Raw genomic sequence first — 22,205 nt, 5'->3', positions numbered from 1 at the left:
CTATGAATAGCTGTCAAATCTATTTTAGTCTGTGGTTATAGTAATATTTATGGTTTTATGAATAAACTAGGATGTAATCTGTGGTAGAAGTAAAAGTAAAAGTGGATACGCTCTGGGTTGTGTCAGAAAAGTAAAAAAGTAGAGCCGCGCCGGGGGTTCATGTGTTTTTTTCGCGGCTTGAGAAAACCGTAATCTTTCTGTGAAAACTGTCGAATTATATTCTTTATTTTGTGTATGTTTGATAGGTTGTAAGTGCTATTGATTTATTTCTGGATGGGAAAGAGCGAGCTCAAAATGACACTTGTAAGTTAAAAATTATTGATAACTTATTCGATAACATTATGAATGAAAAGTAACAATAATATTTGTATACACCCACAACATAGAATAACATTTGTTTAAATATTATCAGTCTACATTTTACTGTACGGTACCGATAATGATGTATTTTTTATGGTTTGAATAAATGTGAATATCGATTTTATTTTTAACATACTTAGGTATTTCGAAAAAATATTGTACCACAAAATTGTATGAAATGATATACTTAGTGCAATGTGAGTGTGCGTACAAGTATAATTTTTCCAATCCGGTTTGTAAGTAGATCAATCGCCTCAGGCAGGCCCTGAATTTGTGAAACTGTTGCATAATAATGAAGCAAAATACGTGAATAAATTGTGCTCGTAAAATACACGATTAATCACGGCAATAACATACACATTTAAAAAATATATATCTCAAGAATTGTGGTTTTTCTCAACTTTTTTCTACTGTATTTAAAAAATTATATGATGTAATTACTAAGTACATACCTGGCTAGACTTTTTGTCTCTAATATAAATGTTTGTCCGCCTCCGTAGTGCAATGATCAGCACGCTCGGCTACCGTTCTGGAGGTCCCGGGTTCGATTCCCAGGGCGGGTCAAATAAATATAAGTGATTTTTTCACTGTAATATTTATTCAATATTACCCTGGACTGGTACAATATAACACTGCGTTTATATGAAGCAGTGCCCTATGCACCATTGGGGTGCGGATATTATAAGAGGGTTTATTATTATTATTTTATTATAGAAATATTTTCTAAATAATATATAACCATTATTGTTTCGTGTGTAGGTAGGCTTTATCAATTCATTTCAAACTGGTTTTGACACAGAATTTTTTTTAATGTGTGCTCTTCACTAATCACTTATTTACTTAACGTTTCTCATCACTAGCAAAAAAAATACACGAGGGGATCGTCACATCAATATGACGAATATTTTTTTGCATTTCTCAATGCATATAAAATATCCAAAAATAGTCACGCACAATCCTAAAATTGTATTAAACTTCAAACCTGCTAGAGGTTTAACACAATTCTTATCGATGCCATTTCATCTCGATATTAAACACTAAAACTTGTGTGAATTGTATTAAACTTGTGTGAAAACGCTTTAGTAAAAAAGTTAAACCGGTAAAACAAAGTCTTTCATATAATAATGATAAAAAATAAAATATTGAATAAGTAAATACACAATGATACAATAATTATTAGTAAAATCATTTGAATTTTTTATTCAGAATTTCAAATTGTGAGATTTATCCGTAGATCTTTCACACGAAATGTAAATATCGTATTAAGGCCCAATATACGATAAATCGCGACTTGTTTTTATATAAACCTAGATAACATTTAACGTAATTATTATGATAGTACAGAACTATGTGCAAAGTAAAATATGCACGGTAACCCATTTGCGCATGCGCGGACGTAAAGAAGATAGTTTGGCGATAGTTCTAGCGGAAACCTTTCTTTATACAAAAATTTTTGAATTAAGTGTGTTAGGACAAGTGCACATATGCACATACTGGGAAACTGCGTGTGCAATCAACATAGGTTGAGATTTTTATAAAAATATTGAAAACAATTCCTCGGTAAAAAAACCATTACCCATTGTGTATAAACATTTAAACGTACTCAAAATATAAAAAAAAGATATGTAGAATGCAAATATGTATGCAAATGTAAGTTTATAACCAACATTATTCGTGTATAAAAGATCACTGATTACGATGGTAAAAAAATGACTATATTTTATTTTCGAAATAATGATGATGATTCGCATCTATTCTTGCGTAGGTAAGTATCAAATACTATTACTTACCTATTATATTATACAATGAATAATAACATTGCTTCTAGTGGAAGGTTGCCAGGATATGCAATACATTGTGATTCATCAAATAAATCATTTTAAACAATACAAAGCATTACTGAGCTCGTTAGCAAAATGATGATAATATCAATTTGCACGCTATCTCTGCTCACTACCGTCAATCGAGCGGGAAATAATCCGACATTTAGATATTAGAAAATGGGTTCGGGCGTAGCTCTCTCTTGTCCGTCTTATTCCTCATTACTGAGGGTCGTGACTCTTGTGGAAGCAATGACTCTTCTCCAGTTATCCCTTGACTGCGCTGCACGTAGCGCTCCTTAACTTGATTGGTCCATCGTGTGGGGATTTTCATCTCCCTCTCTTCCCTTCCAGGCTACCGATCACAACCAGTCGTTCCAGGCTATCCTCATTGCCACGCGCAACGTGTTCAATGAACCGAAGAATCCGTCGTGTACAGACACTAGCCAGAGTCAAGCTATCCAATTGTAGTTCTTAGCGAATGGACTCGTTGGTTCGTCTATCTGTACATGGAATTCGGAATATGCGCCTCCAACACCACATTTCGAAAGCGTCATTTTGTCTCCTTTCTGCTGCTTTTATGGTCCATGTTTCAGCAGCACAGAGAAAAATGGAGTGGACCAAGCTCCTGACAAGCTTCATCTTGGTGTTGTTACTCGCACCCCGGTCTTTCTAGATTTTATCTAGATTAGACATGGCACTTTTGGCGATGGCGAAACGACGTCTGATCTCTCCTTCGCATATTCCTTAATTGCTGATTTTGAGATCCGAGGAACTCGGGCGTGGCATAACTCAATAAAAATTTTGATAGCCCATTTGAGTAAAGTTTACGTTAAAAAAAATCGTTTCCCACCCCCTCCAGAAACCATAATAATAAAAATCAAACAATCACAACTCTTAAAGAAACAACTTAACGCTATATGAAAATGCCACATCATAATTGAATAGAAAATATTATGAAATCCATAAAAGTTACCTCGTCGAGAGATGAGTCAAACGTCGGTCTGCTCTATATTAATTTAACTTAGGATATTGATCTGCCACTGAAACTTCTAATTTTAACATTCAGTGGCGGTGAAAATAAAAATAAAATATCTATTTTATTTATTGTTTCGGCATTAACTTTGTGGTAAGACATGTTACAATGATTAAAGAAAACACTTCGTTTTTTCGTTACTCAAGTGGTAAAAAACGAAGTGTTTTCTTTAATCATTATAAAATATCTAGATTAAAAAACTGCATTCTTATAAAAATACATGTTTAATGATATTACTATTAGCAACTCAAGCTGATTGGAAATCTATTAATCCTATGACAACTAAATTTATACTTTTAAACCGTTTTTAAATTTGTATTTAAAAACATCGTAAATCTATCCTTGTCTTATTTCGTTTTTACACTTTAATTTGTTTAAAAAAAAAAGAGACGATCAATTTGTGTCATACATAAATTCTATATCATAACTCCTTAAACTCAATAAAACATAAAACTAGAAAACATCACAAGTACCAGGTCCTAAATTTGATTATCATTGATTATTATTATTATTATTATTGATGATATGATGAAGATGGATAGTCACTTTAAACGACTATGAAATAGTTGGACAGCCATAGCATCAAACCTTCATTTATTGTTTAAGTATTGATGTTCTTTGAAGATTTTAATTTGGTATTTACATCAGTAATTCTGTACCCCAATTTACGCAAATTTCAATATTCTGAACATATTTTCCGTGTGTTCCATTTTGTAGTTTTTGAAACTCACGTTTCGATCAGGTAGTTTTTGATAGTCACCTAAATGTATGATATCTATGTGATTTCACATTTCTATTTGATTTCCGAGGTGGGGGAAATATTAGTGGTATTTACTGGATTATTTATTTAATATACCTAAAACGCAGGACTGATCACCTCGCTTTCACGTAAATATCGTGATGCATAAGGCATTGCATCGTATTGGCGGATAAGGGCTACGAAATTGTATATTGAATTCTACTGCAAAAAGTATATCTATTTATCTTAACGCAAACTTTTTGAATTTCCTTTTTGGGGGGTTTTGAAATTAACAGCGTCTTAAATGGCATATTGAGTTTCACATCTCCTAAATTTCATTGAAGCGTGTAAGCACTAAGCGCATTATACGATCTACGATGTTCTCCAAAGTCCAAAGCCAGAAGTACATAATACATATATTGTACGAGTTTTAATATAATCGACCTTCATTTTTAGTTAACCTGGCGGCCAGTTTTCCTCGTAGTGTTGTGATTTTGATAACGACGCCAGTACCTACTTGTATATACTTAGTACCTACGTGCCGTTCGTCTCGATTAGGAGAGCGATTTTGACATCGTGATAGTGAATACATATCAGTTCGACTCGATTCCTGTGTGTACATTTATCTCCTCTTCAGGTTAACTTAACCTAAAAATGGCAGATTCAACTGACAGTTTTGTAAGTGGAGTGTTTATTTGTAATTCGACAGTGGAAATCCTTGGGAGTGGCTCCAGGCGTGATTTTTCTCTGTGGCTATCTGATCATTTTGTTTATATTATACAAATAATCGTGAGTCGCGGTGAAGGTCAATTTGTCGAAGATCTTGCGCAGACGAAAAACATTAAAATAATAATCACAGATCTTTTTTTATTTTATTCCCGCCTTTTGACTATAGTGAGAAAAGTTATGAAAGCCCATTATTTCTACGTATTAGGTATATTTTTATTGAGAAAAACATTCGATTTTACACATTTTTATAGTGAGTAAAAATGCAAATCATTCAAAATTATACACATTTTTATGTAATGTTTTTTGAATGATAACATTCCTATTGTGTTATCTTTTAAATATTAATTAAATTTAATCAACCAACTAACTAACTAACCAGTGCGCCACTTCTCCGCAGGGGGAGGCAGAGAGAATAGAACACAACACCAATCTGTCTTTGCAAACAATTTTCACCTCTTCCACATTGATGCATCTCCTCATACATACACAAACGTAGAGTGGTGCTGCGGAAATGTACCCACAGGGTAAAGGGATTGTTTTTTATGCTCTCCGTATACCGCGCTACATATTTATCTTGCAATCCTTTTATTCGTTCCAAATTTCGAATTTTAAATTCAAAGCTGCTCCCGGTCGGACGTGGTGCGAGTAAAAAAGAATTCGAATTTAAATTATACATATACGACTATAGTTATTTACAATATAATTTCTTACGACTTGTTTTTATATATTAAAATAGTTTTCTAATGAAGTAAGAACATCGATTTGATTTTATGTTGCACATAAAATGTGTACATTTATGTTCTTATGTTATTCAAAACTAGTTATTTAAAGAGTTAATTCATCCTAATAAAAAAGGATTGATATTTTCACCATATCTAATGAATATAACGAATTTATATTTGTATTATTTTTAGGTTGAAAAAAAACGCTTTCTTACCTCAATATTAAAATTGACAACACCTTGAACTTTTGATTAAAATTAAAATTTTCCTTCTTTGACTCGTAGAATCTTTATTTAAATAAGACAGTTACCTGTTGTGATTTTACATGGATTTTAATTTTGTTTAATATACATGAGTTTTAATTGATTAAATATGCGTTCTTGATATATCGACGTGCTCTACATAAAGTGCTCTAACTACATATTTGTCAATTTTGAGATATTTGGTATATGTTTTCAACTGACCGTTATCTACAAATATAAACAAACAAAAAATTATTAAATAAATTACGCCTAGATTTCAGGCGTATAAGATGCTATCTACATCAAATTTTCGAAATGAACTAACCTACTAAAACGCTAACTACTTAATTTTGACATAGCATAAAGTTTAAAAACGATTTAATACATTATTTTATAGTGTTTTTGAATGCTTAATACTAGTTTAGAATTTCAGATAAAACCGTTAGTTAATAAAAAAGAATATGTTGAAAAAATCTTACACGCTCTCTCCTGTAAAGTAACAGATTTGCAGGTAGAGTACTTTACGTAGGGACCGTCGATATGATTCTCTTTACTCTTCTAAATCATTTGCGTTATTTTGTTTTGTTGTTATTTTTTGTGATATAAAAGTTACTAAAACATCCAACATTACATTTCATTCTTACGTTTGCGTCATTGATGAATTCCCGTAAATTTGTAACATACGTAATACAGTGTTAGTATAGTTCACAGTCGTTAATTTTCCGCAGTTTTTCGCGCCGTAGCTAGGGTTGCCAACATTTCGATATCAAAGACGTCACGGTCAGTAACTCTTTCGCGGCTTTTTTGTAAAAATTTACGAAATTATCATTTATTTAATTCCACAAAGTAATTAAGTCATTATTTGGAATTTTAATATAAGGGTGTTTTAATACCATATTTCCTGTAAAATTCCGAACAATTTGCGGAAAATACCTACTAATCTGTAGGCCGCGGATTTTTTTCAGCCGATTAAAAACTTTGAACGTTTGAAGCATCATATCTTGTTTATTTTTAGGCAAAAAATGTATGCAGCCTTGAATGTGTGAATTTTTGCATTGATTTATTTGTTACCTTACATTTGATTGTATAAGTCATTTTGAAAAATTAAGGGAATATAATAATTTATCATTAAAGGAAAACTAACGATTGCTACGAGTATTTCCGCTAGCGAAATCGCGATTTTTTTCCTCTCCTAAACATCAATGGCAACCCTTGAGACAACTCCGAAAGCGTCATTCACCGCCTAATTTATTACTTGTTTCTTTCATCTAATTTATTTTAAATACACTCCTAGTTTTCAAAATCATGGGCACAGTTATCATAATATTTATGTGACATCAACTCAAATTGAGTGTTAGAATAAAATAATAAAATGCATGATCAGTTAGGGAAATCTGGGATAAAGATTTTTTTCGACGTTTAGGAAAAATTAGAAATTAATAACAAAGTAAATATAAGTCCGCCTCCGTAGTGTAATGGTCAGCGTGTTTAGCTACCGTGCTGGAGGTCCCGGGTTCGATTCCCAGGGGGGGAGGTGAAAATAAATATTAGTGATTTAACACTGTAATATGTATTTAAAATTACCCTGGACTGGTTCCTGAAGCGCAAGAGTGATCACCTTGCCTTCATGTAAGTAATGATCAAGATAACACTGCGTCAATTTGATGCAGTGCCCTATGCACCATTAGGTGCGGACAAGGGTTATAAAAAAAAATATATATAAGAAATTCTTGAAAGGGCATTTGTTTTAAAAATATATTTAAAAAAATAAAGCACTGGCTTCTGTATTGTATTACCATGATGGATGAATATTATTAAATGTTTTAAAATTAATTTGTTTGAAGTTAGGTCATTTTTATTCTGTATTGTATTACCATGATGGATGAATATTATCAAATCTTTTAAAATTTATTTGTTTGAAGTAAGGTAATTTTTAATATGAAACTTACTACCATACTTACTCAGTGTGTAGCCGATACTTAACAATTTTTGTAATTATTGCAACACTCGATACTTAAAAAAATTGCCAGGGTTGGTAAGGAGAAATGTGTAGAGGAATACTACTTACAACTTTTTTTGGAGATATTTATTTGTACAAAAAAAAAATAGTTAGTACATTTCCACTTTATTCACCAGTCAACTTGGGGGGGGGACATATTCAGATTTATATTTTTAAAAAAAAAAGATTTACTAATGATTGATTTTTTATGTTTCACATACTTTTTAATTTATGTGATAAACATATCTATATAACACTATCTCATAACGTACAATTTTAAATTGATAAGAAGAGATAAACTACAGATAATTCTTATTTCTATTTTATTCATTTTCATTTAACAGTGTTTTCTTAGAGGTGTATTTTTGTTGTTGTTGCAGAACGTACAATTGGCGGTAGGAATTGGTTGTGTTATAGCAACCATAATTATGGCTTCGTACTTCCTGCCCTGTCTGGTATCTGGTAAAAAGAAGAAGAAGGTTGCGCTTCAAGATTCCTCAGTCAAGTATGCCCTTCCATTGGTAGAACGCGAGGAAATCAGTCATGACACCAGAAGGTACAGATTTGGGCTGCCATCAGAAGAACACGTCTTAGGTTTGTGTATTTTCATTATTTCCAAACCTTTGTGTACACAATAAATAGATTTAACCCTCTATGTTTTCACGAAGATATTATGAATATCTCAAAAGGGATGAAGACCAAGCGCGGTCCGTCCATACATGCTGTGGATGCGCCGCATCCCTTGCATTTAAAAGTAAAAATATTTGGACTACTATCCATAAACAGAAATATTGCAATTTAATTATTCTGATATTTCTACAGTGACCTTAATATGTTTTTTTTTACAAAAACGCCGTTTTCCAGGTTATACAAATATTATTATAAAACATTGTGCATATATCGTCCCGTCCCAGCGTACGCGCAACAAACGACACGATACAAAGATCGCCGGCGAGTCTAAATACACGTACATTCTCAAATACTGTGAAATGCGTAAAACGCATGTACGCAAGCAATACTTGGTCTGAAAGCGATGTGTAAACCACATGCACAGTGCCAGAACCTACGTTCTTTCCGCGTATGCGCACTGAGATCCGCAAGCCAACATCCATATCAACTGTACACGATATTAAAGACAGCATCCAACATACAAAAAACGTCTTTAATACCAATATGTATAATGAACATAATCACATACTCTATTGGAGTGTTCTTAGTGCGCGCGTTGCTTTGACAGTTTGCTGCTTTTGAGCTTGAATACTGAAGTCAAATTGTTATTAAATATTATTAACCTGCGATTTACTTCATAATTTAAATAAATAAAAATGAATGGATCATGTTTTGTATCTATAATTATTGATTTATGGATTGATGGAGATGGCGTCTAGATGTGCATATTTGATATCTAGTACGTAGTAAGTGCGAGTATAAACATTTGATGTCCAGCATCCCTTCTACAAAAAGTCATAGACCGCCACTGATGAAGATGTATTTTTGATAAAATAATTTTGTATTATGTAGCTGATAAAAAATAATATAAAATTTCACACAAGTATATCTATAAGTACATCATTACACTTTTTTTTCATTATTTATATATAAAAGTGTTTATATCAAAGAGCTTTTATTAAAGTAATGTGAATGTTTGACATTTTAAATATATATTCCTCATCATCTTACAAAAGTCTTGTATACAAAATAAAATAGTATTTTTTACATGTTTGTAGGTTTACCTATTGGACAACATATACATTTATCGGCAAAAATTGGTGAAGATTTGGTTATTAGATCATATACCCCAGTTTCGAGTGATGATGATCATGGCTATATGGATTTGGTGGTTAAGGTATGATAAAATATATAATGTATTAAATACACATTTTTATTATTTTCATTGTAAATACTTTAATAGTTACCCTGCGTTAATAGACTGCTACAACAGTTTATCTGTGAAAGTTATTTGTATGTTTTTGGAAGTGAGCCAATATGAATATGACTAACTCAAAAATTATCAAAAGGAAATTAAATTGATATTAGTTTTGGCAGTTAGACAAGAAATATACAATTTTAAAAAGCTTTTATGGGGAATTCGAACATGTTGGGTCCATTACTAAAGTGTTTGACTATTTACAGGTTTATTTTAAAAATGTGCATCCCAGATTCCCGGACGGAGGAAAGTTATCTCAATATCTTGATAACATGAAAATTGGGGATACAATAGACGTCCGGGGACCATCTGGCCGACTAGTATACAATGGAAATGGGAAGTTTGCCATTAAGAAATTACGTAAAGATCCGCCGACTAAAATCGTAGCTAAAAAGCTGAATATGATAGCAGGTAATCTTAAAATAAGTTACAGAAATCGTGCGTGAAATAACACAAATATCTATTTTTACGATGGCGAGATATGTAATATTGTGTTGTCACATATTCTCACTATGTTCACTAGTTGTTGGCAATGAATATATTACATATCATGTTACCTTTATGATTTTACTGTTTTATTATTTACTAACTACACTAGACTCTTTAGTGAAGTTAGTAAATAAACCTTTAGACTAGAATTTTTCAGGATGGATGGTGAAAGAGATTCATGGATAATCGATTTCCCTTTACCATAATATATGTTTTTATAACTTTTCGTACAGCTCTTTTGTGTTCTTCTCTCCGATACTTAGTATTGCTGTTACTGCAGTTGAAACCTTAGATGGCAGCTTATATACTACTACTTTTTTTTTAATGTATAAACACCTCTGAAATTGTTAGCATAAATTTGGTTATGCTATGTTTGGTTATGCTAAATTTATTTATTTTTAATTTTACGATCATTCCTGTTCAAGCAAGAGTCACAAAATTATGAATAAATGCTATGGTGACCGTTTATACTACATGGGATCAAACAAGCGTTCAAAATAAAATCATGAACTTCCACAATCTTAACTGTAAATTGATTGTCGTAGAAGAAAGTCATACAGTTTTGTAAATTTTTGGATGGTTAAAATTAGTTTGCTTTAAATAATGCAACAATGGCGCCTCCCGGGAATTCTTTAGATAAGTTTGTGAAAGTGTACCATAAATTGAACTATAAATAATGGGATGCGAAATACTTTGCATTAATTTGTTATCGAATTACTTACTCCATTTTTTATTCAATTTATCATTCTGCTTTTTTTATTCCAACCGTAATCTGATATATCCATATATATACTATGTATGTCCATGTTCACTAGTGTTTATTATTTGAAGTCTATTTATTTATTTACCATGTTATTTATGATCTTAAATTTATTTTAAATATAAGTTATACTTGGTTAATACCACTGTTTCTTAAAATCTATTTTAACCAAATTTTGTTTCATTCCGCATCATTTTCAAACACCGTACCAAGTAAAACTTTAATGAAAACGGATAGATATTAAATTGACTGCCGAATCAATTGATGAAGTCTTAAATGATGTCTGCATAAAAGTTTGTAAAGCGAATTCCCTGCCTAAACACACATTCTATTAGTGAGATCACTCAAATATTATACTAAGTATTTTTGTACCATTGTACATGTTATAATTAAACACAAAAAAATTTATGTCTCAGGAGGAACTGGAATAACCCCAATGCTTCAGTTGATAAGGCATATCTGCAAAGACAACGCTGATAACACTCAGATGAGATTGCTGTTTGCCAACCAGACACAGAAAGATATTCTTGTGAGAAAGGAATTGGAGGATGTACAGAAGGAGCATCCGCAACAGTTTAAGCTGTGGTACACATTGGACACTCCACCAGAAGGTATGAGATGGCTTTATTTGATGGACTTTTTTATTTGATGTCTTTTTATTTGATGGATTTTTCTTTTATTTTTACGCTTTAGAGTGTTCTAGACATTTTTCTACGTGGCATACATTAGATACTATTTTATAGGTGTAACTGATGGGAAATTGTTACTTTTTCAGTTACCCAATCGAGTTGGTATTCATTACTTTTTTTCAATTTATATTTCCTTCCGGCTTATTTGATGTTAAATATATTTGGAGCTAGAAATATGCAATCTCACTGATTGGTGTGATAAGTTTTAAATGGTTTTATCGAAAACCGTATTCAGTAGAAAATTCTTTTAAAGAAATTGTGATTCATTCAAGTTATTTAATTCAATCTCCCATGTCTAGTTTACACCCTAATTAATAAAATAGAAGTCATATATTTTTTTTCTGAAAATTAAAAAATTATGTAACATGTTCAGGTGTTATAGATAAAGAAAGGTCATCATACTTTTTGTTGGTTAATAACTTTTCCTGAATGAAGATTATTTATTCATTATTTATCTTCAATTGTGTTATCAGGGCATCAGAAAGTGATATTCCTTTAGACCTTTATGTTGTTAAACTTTTGGCTGTAAGTAAAGTTATAGTTCTATTTAAAAAAATCAAAAGGGTTCTAATTTTTTTACAGGTTTTAAAAAGGTACTACATATATGCATTTAAAATTCATAGATAACTTCATCCATTTTTTCCCTTTTCTATTCTGTAGAAAGCACTTCTATTACATTTTTACTTCTATTACATTACATAGGTCCAAGTGTTCTAACTTAATACATACATACAATCGGTTGCGCTTTCAGAATGGAAATACTGTTCTGGGCATGTCAGTGAAGAAATGATACGTGAACACATGTTCCCTCCAGGAGATGATGTCCTCGTGTTAATGTGTGGTCCTCCTCCGATGATAAACTACGCATGTGTACCCAACTTGGATAAAATAGGCTACAAAGATGACATGAGATTTGCGTATTAATATCTTTCCTACATGGTGCTATTAGATGTATTTATTTTTACTATCCATTTATGATCATACATTCTGTTGATAGATTTAGCTGTTGTTAATAAATGAATAAAATATTTAAATTTAAATTAAATTTGTGTATTGTTTTGTATTTCCTTATAAAGTATTTATAAAGGCATATATAATTTGGGTTACAAGTAGTAACTTTTGACCTTTTAACTCCTTGTGACATTGTATATGGTGACACTCCTTCAGAATCTGAAAAAATGCATGTTGATATCGTAACCAAAACTTAGAATGAACTCTTTTTAAATATATTTTTGCAAATTTCTGAATTCATTGTAAGAATTTTAAGTAATACATGAGTATAATGTTAATATTAACACAAAATGGTATTGAATATTTACGTATGCTCTCTCATAATACGTTTTACTTATTATATATTTGGGGAGGTGGTGACGAGGAGGAAGACGGTCGTGTTGAATAGATATTTATTTAACCATAAATGTTACACGAGACGGCACGGCGTAGCGGTGGCGTAGATGTACGGTCGGGCTGACTGGAGTAGCTCCTTGATGCTGACGAGGGTGATGGACTGGAGGTCGTAGCGAGGTCTTGATGCGGCGGTCTCGTGACGGTGGGACTGGAGATCGTAGCGAGGTCTTGATGCGGCGGTCTCGTGACGGCGACGGTGTTACTTGGCGGATTCCCGGCGGAGGAGTGAGAGGTCGATCTTCGTAGTAGCGATTCCGGTGGAGGAATGAGATATGTCGTCCGAGGCTGTTCCTCTTTTATATCGTTTGGGAACCCATTGTTCCTTTGTCTTTAAAGTGCTAGTCAAAACAAATCCAGGTTGCCTTTCACTAGACGTTGCACTTCTTTTGTTCTCGGTCACTGCCTCCCTTTTATCTACTTAGTTGCAGTTTTTGGATTCTGAGAATTTGCTATTGTTTAGCGGTTTATTGGCCGCTATATACCCCGGGCCCAGTGAAAAAGTTTTCACGATTCGTTATCCGTCACTGTTTGAGTGATTTTCCCTTCTTCTTTGCTGTGTGCTTTTCGTCCACAAAGTATTAAAACTTGAATGTCGTTCGTCGATTGCCTTGTCGGCAAAATGTGTCATACGGTTATTAATAAATATAACACTCTTCGTTGTTGTATGCTGACGCTGTTTTTCTGTATGAAACGCTGACCATAGCAATGGATGTCCTTCACTCTGGCGCGTGTCGTTTCAAGTTGCATTTATTGCCATTGTTCTTTAATCAGCTGACTCGTAAATTTCCTTTCTTATCGCTCCTGTCGCTTCGTCGGTATTTTTGGAATTGTATTTCGCAATAATTGAGCTGCCTTTGTTTGTTTTTGTTTCTGAGTTCGCTTCGAAATATTTCTTGTAAATTAATTTCCTTCATTGTCCTAGGTCGAGTTAAAATCTTGCATTGGCTGACTGATTGACTCAGGTACGAACCTCATTCAGAAGTTTGACGTACCGAAGAGTATCGTTTGTTACAACGTGTTGTTTATGATGTGTCTTGTCGTCTCCATGTGGCTGAAGTTACGAAGAGTCCTTTGAGCCTGTTTCGATCGAGGCGTAGACGTTCGATAACTGAGGAGCCTGAAGCGATCCGTGTGTGTCTGCAGTTATCCGAAGAGTCGTGTGAACCGGTGCGTCGAGGCGTAGACGTTCGGTAACTGAAGAGCACGGATTCATCTGGATTAGGTGATTAATCAAGCTTCGTGATTATTTCACCGTCCAGGTATCGGTTGCGTTTTCGCTGTCCACACGGGGATTTGTGTGGAGTTAGCGGCAATCGGTCGATGTTGAAAGTCGTTGTTCGTCCAATGTTGAAGGTTGTGGTTAGGCTGGTGTTGAAGGTCATAGTTAGGCTGCTGCTCAATCGTTGAAATATCAGATGTTGCGTTGTGATCTCATCCCTCCACCAGGGGGTTTAGTTTTGTCGGGACAGCATGGCGGGGTCCGAGCGGTTTCTCTCGGTTGTTGCTCCGCTGGTGTGCTGATTTCTCCGAGCCATCTTGTCGAATTTCATGCTGATGACGATGATGGTTCCGATGTCGATGTTTCTTGATCAGAAGGTTGTTGCGTGTTCTATAGTCGGCACACCACTTTGGGGGTGTGTGGAGACGCTGGGCGATCACGTCGATTGCTTCTCGGAAGGTTGCGTGTGTTCTGTAGTCATCGGGGTCACCACTTTGGGGATGTGGTGACGAGGACGACGGTCTGATCAACGGACGGAGTGTCTTCGTGAAGCTGACGCGGGTGCTGGACTGGAGGTCGTAGCGAGGTCTTGATGCGGCGGTCTCGTGACGGTGGGACTGGAGATCGTAGCGAGGTCTTGATGCGGCGGTCTCGTGACGGCGACGGTGTTACTTGGCGGATTCCCGGCGGAGGAGTGAGAGGTCGATCTTCGTAGTAGCGATTCCGGTGGAGGAATGAGATATGTCGTCCGAGGCTGTTCCTCTTTTATATCGTTTGGGAACCCATTGTTCCTTTGTCTTTAAAGTGCTAGTCAAAACAAATCCAGGTTGCCTTTCACTAGACGTTGCACTTCTTTTGTTCTCGGTCACTGCCTCCCTTTTATCTACTTAGTTGCAGTTTTTGGATTCTGAGAATTTGCTATTGTTTAGCGGTTTATTGGCCGCTATATATATAAATATGTATTTATTAATATCCAACACCAACAAGGTTTTCAGGTCGGACAGGATATTTTAATTTACCTGACAAATTAGGTGAGGTGTTATTTAGTTTGGTCATAGAAAAACTCTAATCGATGTCTCAGCTGTTTTAGATCTAAATATCTCAACTGTAAATCCACCTGACGCAGACAAAAATATACCAAACTTTTTCTCAATTTTGCTCAAAAGATTACAAAAAATAAATAAAGCAATTTTTTTCAAACTTATTTATTTATAAAAAATATTATAAATTACATTTTTCTAAATGTATACAAAAGGACGGTGATAATGTGCATAAAAAGGACGGTTTCATATTGCACTAAACTGATGCATAATATGTACTCATTATATATTCATTTCAGATCTTATTTTAATAAAAAATATTTTGACATAATTTTTTTTCTTCGATAAACTAACCTTATGTTAAGTTTTTCATTCATGGAAATATTACCATTTTAATTATTCCACACCTAATGTGGTGCATAAGGCACTTTTTTAATAGATGTATTATTATTTTAATTTTTAGTTTCATTAAGGCATTCTTAATAGTAATTAAATAACAAATATAAGTGCAAAAACAAACTACTTAAGACAGAAAAATAACATGTGGTCGTTACAAAATATGAATAATCTTATATATACAGTTTAAACAGTATTCAATGAGATTCTATATGTTAAATTCTACTACCACTCCATCTACATTCAAATATACAAAAGTACAAATAAACAATAATTTAACAGACTGTTTAAAAAAAGTAATAAACAAGACCATATGTATTAGAAATTGTTTTTTTATACATTTAATATGAATGGGGGTAATAAAAAATAGCTTCATATTACTTTTAATCTAACAAATGCAAAAGGAGATTATACAATAGATTTATTATTGATTCCTACTTAAGGACGGATAAAAAATATTTTAATTAGTACGTACTCAGGAAATCAGTGTATTTTATGACACGTCTAAAAATTTTCATTGATATAAATGAGTTCTGAATAGAAACATTCGGTTTTACATGCATTTGTAAAATCATATGCCGCAGCAAAAAAAAACATTGATATTTATTTCACATTACGTATCAATATGCTTCTTGTCTATATAAATGCAGAAAGAAATGCATAAAAATTAATGACATTTATTTTTTATTTAGGCTATGAATGGTGTATAATGACATGATTTTTAAATGTGCTGTAAATGTTTATATTCCATTTTACGTAAAATCAAAACTCAAAAAAAAAAACAAATTTCCCATTACCGACATTACAAATACTTTTTTTTTTTAAATAAAAATCTTGAGGCAAAATATGTATTTATTTTTGAAGAGGAGATTTCAAAAGATAATTGAAGTGGACTGTTAAATATGAAAAAAGTGTGTTTTTTATATTACTTTTTCTTCCAATATGTATCTATATTTTCAAAGTTTAATTCTGTGCGAGAATTATAAATTTCTAACAAAAGTCCAGATTATTGATAACGATAATAATACTGCGGATAACGTAATTGTAGTACTTCCATTGCACCGATGATCAAGGAAACAGAAACACCAAGTTGTCTGATCATAGTGATTCCTAGAAAAGAAAAGAAAAATATAGATGCATACAGTACAAAAAACATTCCGAAGTCAAGCATTTTACATAAATTATGGTACAAAGTTTAATCTTTTGGGTTTATGTACAAAAACGTATTCTGAAAAAAAAACTGGGTTTCATATAAATAGCAAATAACTAAAAAAAACTTAATTTTATGAATTAACATTTATTTTAATCTTGTTTCTTATTTTTCATATTTTACTTGGTTTTTCTCAATATTTTTACCATTCATCTTGTTTTCTTGTTTTACATCTTGTTTTACTTTTTTGGTTTAAAATTATCAAAACTAGCTTCATACCATAGAGTATATCGTAGTCATACAGGAGAAAGTGACCAACAAACAAAACGATTTTTTTTTTTTTGAATTACCTAACTTCCAAGTGACTCTGAAATCTAGCTACGGCTTATGCAACACCCTTTATCATGTCCCTACTCAGGCTTCAACTTTATAAGTTTCATAGCCTATGCCTACTTGTGAGTGGATTTACTCTTTATATTTAAAGTTACTATAATTTCATGTAATTCATGAGTGAAAATTCTAGGCAAAAACACTCGCGACAACAACAACAACAAAACGTAAAATGTTCAGGAGGGCTATTTAAATCACTTTTGCTTGGCAAGAAAAAAAACAATAAAGTTAGTCATTTTTAATAAGTCAATATATTATATTGTACTTCCAAGTTTAAAATCGCTTCGGGATTTTTTTCAGGGCAATGTTAAGCTAGTAAGATATCAAATATTCAATAATCACTTTTTTGTGAAAATATGCACTTTCTCCTGTATGACTATGATATAGTCATGCTATCCTTATGTGGGATTCATTGTTAATGTTTTAAATCTACACCTAGTAAATAATTAAATAATTAATAAATTAATGCAAATATAATATAAATATGCACCATGAAAAGATGAGAAATAAAAATGTTAACAAATATTTATAAACAAATTAATTCACTCTTGAATATCTTGCGCAAACATTTTACTTCTGAATGCTCATAACAGTGGACTTTGCATAATAACCAATTTGTTTCACTTTTGTAATCTGTGTCCACCTCCGTGGTGTAATGGTCAGCAAGCTCGACTACCGTTCTGGAGGTCCCGGGTTCGATTCTCAAGGGGGGTAAAATAAATATAAGTGATTTTTTCACTGTAATATTCATTTAATATTACCCTGGACTGGTACCTGAAGCGGAGGGCCGATCACCTTTCCTTCATGTGTAAACGATCAAGATAACACTGCGTTTATATGACGCAGTGCCCTATGCACCATTGGGTGCGGATAAGGGTTTTATTATTTTATTAATCTGTAAATTGGTAGTGTAAAGGCAGAGGGGTATGTCTGTCAAATTTTTCATTTCCTATGTTTGATCCACAAAATGTATAAAATAATGTATTCCATAACCTGGCAAAAGAATAAAGCTGTAGTTGCAATACTTATTTAGTTTTCTCAAGATATGTACACATAAAAACACATTAAAAAAATGAGTTATTTAATTTCACAAGTTTTTTTTTGCTCTCCTGTAAAATTTGGTCTGAGACAGATATACCCCTTTGCCTTTACACTACCGAAGTATGGTGAACACACGGAACACACTATTATTATAGCTAACCAGAGAATACTTTTATAATAAAGAATGGCATTGGTTGTAAGTGTAAGTAAGTACTTAAATTGAGCATCTGCAAAATGGAACTGGATTGAAAAGGTATAAGTATAAAATAAGTAAAATAAATTTCACCTTTTAACATCATATTCTTTGATTGAGTTGTTCACATAGTTGGAAAGTCGGGGGTCAAAGGATGCCGGTCGACATCCTTCATACTGATCAGCAGGAATGTCGGTGCGGAATGCTTGAAGGTTGCTAAGACAGTCTCGGGTGACAAATTCGTCAGCTAAAAAGGAGGAGATAAGTTGATCATACATCAAAATACTTTTAACCTTTTAACCGCATTAACTTTGTTCCTAAGAGACGCCAGTGCGCGGTGGTTTCGCTGTTTTTAAATGATTACTTTTATCATGTTAGATATAATGATTACTATTATCATGTTACTTTTAATAGTTAAGAAACGATTTATTTTCCTAAACAAAAACGTTCAATGGGATTCATTGTGCCTTTTTGGTACTCTATAATGCACTTGTGTCACATTATTCTTGAAATATATCCTAATATAAAGGAATAAGATCGTAACATAAATAAATCAAAGCACGCATTGTGTGTCACTCTTACCCACTGCCGATGCGTAGCGTCGAGAGTGAGACAGATATAGGGCATGATTATGGCACGGACTAATTATCGACCTCAAAAAAAATCAGGGATCTGTTCTTTTATTTATCCTTGTGATGTTACAAATTATTAGTCGGATATTTCAACAGATGTCATAAGGCCAAGGATTGACGTATTATTTTATCTAAAGTTCCACACCATGAAAAAATCCCTCCAAGTTGAATTGAGGTTCCAAACTTGGAGCAAAGTAAAAACACATACGCTTATGTCAGCCGCGTATGGGGCATGTTTTGTGAAAACACATACGGTTATGCGAGCCGCGTGGATCCGGTTAAAAATACTCAAATAACTCTTGTGTTAATTCATACTATTATAGATATTTGGCTAAAGTGAAAAAAATATAAGTGCCAGTGAAACCAATTTTATTACTTTATTATCGCATTCGCCATGGATGACTCGTATACGAGTCTGCAAATGTCACACTTTGAATGTAAAAAAGATTAGTCAGATCAAAATTACTTTAAGATTTTGCCCACAGATGCCACTAAAAGGTTAACCTTTTCCACTCTGACCATTTTTTATCATAACTGATCAGCTACTCTGTTAAAAAAAATGTGACGTTTTTCTACCATTAAAATAAATATTTTGGTTCCCTAATTTTGCGACACTCTGTCTGGCAATTCGTAGGACCATGTTAATTAAGATTAACTGTATTTATCTGAAATATTTTTTGGTAGAATATAGTTGGGTGATAGAGAAATCAGTGATTAAAGTTATACATGCGCCGGGCCAGACATTGTCGCCCACTGAGCTGCCTGTTAGAATCATACGGGCCAGAATGTCTGGCCTACAGTGGTAAGAGTTAAACCAAATAATATGTGGCCCTGAATTGAATACACGGATCAAAGATTTAAATATTTTAGACTAAAAATGAATATCTCTGAAATTTTTGTTTTGAAATTCCTATTAGTTTAAAATTTATGGTCATTGTTCAAAAACAATGGATTTTTTGCAGATGTGAAAAACTGTCAAAAGTAGTAATTTTAAAACAATTTATACTAAATGCTAAATTCAAGAGTGTTAAAAAAATCTGAGTGACACTTAGAATAAGTAAGGTCTAGAAAAGTCTCATTAGGAAATTATTGAATTACAAACCTCCTTTCCTCTCAATCAACTTCACGCAAATATCATTTTCTTCCGGGCAAACGGAACCTAGATATCCCATTCCTCTCCAGTTAAAGGGGTTGCAACCCGGAAGGCCGGGTGAACATTGATAGCACATTAGGGATAATCCTGAAATATTCCAAAACATAATTAAACATATAAATTTCCTTAATTACAAGGCACCCCTTGTTCTTTGTAACCTAGCCAAATATTAAAATAAACACGGTGATTTCATCAATAAAATACTCGACATAACAATAACCACACCCACATACAAAAACAAAACACTTGAACTCGTGTACTTTTTTTTACGGAAAAAATGTTACAACTAACCATAATTGAGGGAAGATAAAAATACAAGGCAAGTCAATTTATAAAACATTGTGGAAATAAGTTTTTTTAAAACACGCTTATGCTTAGTAAACAAACAAAAACCGCGGAGTCGCGCACACTCCCGAATCGAAACGTCAGAAATTAGTCACAGATAAAATAACCACGAGTAAAGTGTCGTTTAGTATATGCGCAAACGGGCGTCTTCCGTTTTCGGAACGCTGTTTTCGGATTTTCAATTCCGACTTTCATATTACAAGAAGAAACACATTCTTTACAAATAAAAGCATTGTTTTAGATTCTCTGTATCTGTAAGTAAATTTTACAAAAGAAAAATTCATTACCAATTTGGGATTCCAAATCAGAATGTTTTTGTACCTACATTAGAATGGCAACTAAAAATGACAAATTTAAAAAAAACACAGAGAAATTATTTACACACACTCACGCACACACATTTATATACATCAGGAAAAAATCGATACCATAAATTTACTGGCATTATTTTTGTAATTTTTGTTGGAAGGTTTGACCGGTTTAAAAATAACAAAATATGTGGTGAGATTCTATATATACGATGTGCTGTATCAAAGAAATTCACAATGTTATTGATAGCCAAAATTATTCATGTTGTGCATGCAGACCAATTCATCAGATGCAGAAAATTTGACACACATATCGCTCACTCCTTTCAAAAACGTCATATATCAAAAAACTTGATTTTTCAGGAGAACATTTTTTAAGTTTAAAAATATAATACAATATATTAAAAATAAATATCAAGCCACTTATAGAACTTTTTACTGTGCAATAGATCTTTTTAGGTGAAATCTGAAGGTTTTTTCTCCATTTGAAAAATATTAAGTATATTTAAAAAAATAATTAAACAATACGTTTTCTTCAAAATGCAAAAACAACACTTACTACCCTGTAGCGGGTAAATATTAAGTTAAAAATATGCCGCTTTTGCTGGGATATAGTACATTTTCTGGGCATTCCGAAAACATGCACAACTGAAAATTGTCGATTTTTGATTTATGACGTTCTTGAAAGGAGTGAGCGATATAATGTATAATATAATTTGTGCAATGAATGACCGGTTTAATTTTTTTTAATCATTAGAACCAAAATTCTAGAATTATACTTAAAATCTACACTACGAAGTAAACCAATGTTATTTCCATTGAAAGCAATGAAAGATTTATAAACTACAGGTGTTTCACTTATGTTGGACCGTGATCTCTTTCAATTTTCTATAGATACTCTAATATAATATAAAATGTATCCATAGTAACATACGATATTTTTTGTTGTTGTTATAATAGACAGAATGTATTTGTTTTTGCTTTATTACCCATTAATATTATTACCTTAGCTCGCATAACCTATTACAACACATTCTATACAGTATTTAGGTAGGTAGCCTTTGTTAAGCGGAAAGTGGAAGTAACAATGTTTGTTAACCTATGTATAAGCTATTTAAATTGTAGCAAAGTCGGTTTATTCTCTTGACAGTGATTGCACTCTGTGTATTGTACAGACATGTTAGCCTACATTCGGATCACGCGCGAGCCGCGGCAAATATTGCAAACCCCGACTTGTACCTATGATAAATAAATTACACGTAAAAAAGGTGTTATTCGATATAAGTAAGTCAACCTGAAAACACTACATCAGGTACATTTTTGGTACTGAAGGTTTATAATTTTTTTATATATTTATATTTATTCGGTATATACCCCATCATCTTAATTACATCTTAAACAACTCCGCTTTTCCTATGC

The 22,205-nt window shown here is 32.8% G+C and overlaps 2 protein-coding genes across 3 annotated transcripts; one reads left to right on the top strand and one right to left on the bottom strand.

The window, feature by feature from the left end:
* The first annotated feature begins 104 nt into the window (after window positions 1–104).
* On the top strand, window positions 105–12,527 carry LOC148301155 (NADH-cytochrome b5 reductase 2-like). 2 transcript variants are annotated; one of them, XM_088273729.1, is made up of 6 exons: window positions 105–303; window positions 8,028–8,241; window positions 9,375–9,493; window positions 9,781–9,985; window positions 11,240–11,434; window positions 12,264–12,527. In XM_088273729.1, the coding sequence occupies exons 1-6, from the start codon at window positions 274–276 to the stop codon at window positions 12,434–12,436; spliced, it is 936 nt and encodes a 311-aa protein (XP_088129855.1). In that variant the 5' UTR covers window positions 105–273; the 3' UTR covers window positions 12,437–12,527. The 2 variants fall into 2 exon arrangements, with proteins under 2 accessions (XP_088129855.1, XP_088129854.1); XM_088273728.1 differs by lacking the exons at window positions 105–303; window positions 12,264–12,527 and adding an exon at window positions 4,441–4,633 and having other exon boundaries at window positions 11,240–11,487.
* A 3,107-nt stretch (window positions 12,528–15,634) lies between these two features.
* LOC148301154 (UPAR/Ly6 domain-containing protein crim-like) lies at window positions 15,635–20,567 on the bottom strand. The gene is made up of 4 exons (XM_088273727.1): window positions 20,425–20,567; window positions 20,083–20,220; window positions 18,442–18,595; window positions 15,635–16,684 (listed from the first exon to the last, which is right to left on the bottom strand). The coding sequence occupies exons 1-4, from the start codon at window positions 20,471–20,473 to the stop codon at window positions 16,555–16,557; spliced, it is 471 nt and encodes a 156-aa protein (XP_088129853.1). The 5' UTR covers window positions 20,474–20,567; the 3' UTR covers window positions 15,635–16,554.
* Window positions 20,568–22,205: the final 1,638 nt, after the last annotated feature.

This window comes from Brachycentrus maculatus, unplaced genomic scaffold, assembly GCF_059751285.1.
Source record: "Brachycentrus maculatus isolate JH-2025_06_01 unplaced genomic scaffold, ASM5975128v1 h1tg000601l, whole genome shotgun sequence".
In the NCBI taxonomy this organism is placed as follows: domain Eukaryota; kingdom Metazoa; phylum Arthropoda; class Insecta; order Trichoptera; family Brachycentridae; genus Brachycentrus; species Brachycentrus maculatus.
Note: the sequence above shows the minus strand (reverse complement) of the source record. Positions and strands in the feature narration are given on the sequence as shown.

Excerpts from the sequence above, each read along its gene's own strand:
- LOC148301155 (XM_088273729.1), top strand. The coding sequence starts at position 274 with ATGGGAAAGAGCGAGCTCAAAATGACACTT. Across the intron at positions 304-8,027 it reads GCGAGCTCAAAATGACACTT|AACGTACAATTGGCGGTAGG; the intron begins GTAAGTTAAAAA and ends TTGTTGTTGCAG. Across the intron at positions 8,242-9,374 it reads ATCAGAAGAACACGTCTTAG|GTTTACCTATTGGACAACAT; the intron begins GTTTGTGTATTT and ends ACATGTTTGTAG.
- LOC148301154 (XM_088273727.1), bottom strand. The coding sequence starts at position 20,473 with ATGTTTTATAAATTGACTTGCCTTGTATTTTTATCTTCCCTCAATTAT. Across the intron at positions 20,221-20,424 it reads TTTATCTTCCCTCAATTATG|GATTATCCCTAATGTGCTAT; the intron begins GTTAGTTGTAAC and ends GGAATATTTCAG. Across the intron at positions 16,685-18,441 it reads AAAGAATATGATGTTAAAAG|GAATCACTATGATCAGACAA; the intron begins GTGAAATTTATT and ends TTTCTTTTCTAG.